Below are 1457 nucleotides of genomic sequence, written 5' to 3' on the forward strand. Positions count from 1 at the left end.
ATTACTGAAATGGAAGCTTTAACGGATCAACTGGCCCAGTTTAGCCTCGGTAAGGTTCAAAAAACAAATATTGCAAGTTCCTATTTGCTTCTCTTTCCTAAAATGCTTGCGGTGACTGTGGATTTGGAATCGTTCAGCTGCTTGGTTCTGGAACGACCTCAATTAGGAACGACAGAGTTTTCACAAAGATGAGAAGATGAGTGATTTTTTAGATGGCGGAAAACGGTGTCGAGATCGATTAAGGGAGCAACTGCCTCTTCGATTTCCAACGCAAGACATTAACGATGCCAAAGCTATGCTTTTGGACCCACGGATTAAAGCTAAAGCTGCTTATATTGTTTCCGATCCTGATATCCTAGCCTCAGCAGAGATTGAGCTACAATTTGAACACGAGAAAAGTGTACAGGATGATGAAGTTGAGCGACAAAAACAACAACGACCAGACAATTGACTTAGCCGGAACAACACATCAAACCTCACAGCGAAGCGCAATTCAAAGCGCAATGAAGTCCCTACTAGACGTTGAAGTTCCTTCAAAAGCAGACAATTTAAGGACCGAGCAAAACGACATTCACCAAGAAGCGATAAACGCCTGGATCAAATGGAAAAATCTCGCAGTGAGATGGTCGTGTTCAGTCGAGGATGGCAAGTATAATGCGCTGGACCTGTACCGTGAAGTTGATGTCCTGGCCTGGTTTAGAGATTATGCAGAGCGCGAGCGTCCTGCTATCGCAGCATTGGCAAGGGTTTATCTTCGGAAACCGTGGTCAACAGCAATTCAAGAGCGATTTTTCAGTCTTAGTGGGTATGTGGTGAACCAATTACGAACTCGTCTAGACGAAGATTGAGCAGAAATGCTTTGTCTCATGAAAGCGAACTGGAGCGAGTACAAGACGACATTGAGCGATTTAGTCGTTGTGGCAGACAAATAGCAAACATTCGTGTAATACGAAGAGATTGCGAGTTTTGTATCTTCGCAATGGCACGATAAACTGGAAGTCGTAATAGTGCTGGCGTGTGAAAAGGGGCTTTGGTACGGCTAACATTTTATGGCGCGTCATGATCGAGGATATCGCGCTTTGATCGTTCCGTTGATCAACTAGTTTACCTGTGTGTCGCGGTCCTCCTCCTTAGTGTCGGGGTCGTGTATCTATCAGGCCGACGTAGGAACGAGAACTAACGCAATAACTCTTAGAGTAACTTAATGAATTCCGAATGCTTCTTGTTTAAGAAGGAAAAACACGACTGAGCCCCTACTTCCGACCTAGAGACTCCTTACCTGTCCTTGAACCTTTTCCACGCAGCGGTCCACTGCGAGGTACTTCTCCATTCCCTTCATCCAAGTCCCACTCTAGACGTGGAACGCCGACGTCTGCTCCTCTTGTCCTGTCTTGCCGGATGTAGCTCGTTGTCCCTGTATTGAGCAGACCTTCTGGATGCAGTCCGCGAGAATGGCG

General features: G+C 46.1%; 1 protein-coding gene across 1 annotated transcript; it reads left to right on the forward strand.

Annotated features, from left to right (window-relative positions):
- Positions 1-503: 503 nt before the first annotated feature.
- PPTG_23358 (hypothetical protein) lies at positions 504-848 on the forward strand (the record flags this gene model as incomplete). The annotated part of the gene is made up of 1 exon (XM_008910066.1): positions 504-848. The coding sequence occupies one exon, from the start codon at positions 504-506 to the stop codon at positions 846-848; it is 345 nt and encodes a 114-aa protein (XP_008908314.1).
- Between the last annotated feature and the right edge of the window lie 609 nt (positions 849-1457).

Source organism: Phytophthora parasitica, assembly GCF_000247585.1.
Source record: "Phytophthora parasitica INRA-310 unplaced genomic scaffold supercont2.36, whole genome shotgun sequence".
NCBI lineage: Eukaryota > Oomycota > Peronosporomycetes > Peronosporales > Peronosporaceae > Phytophthora > Phytophthora nicotianae.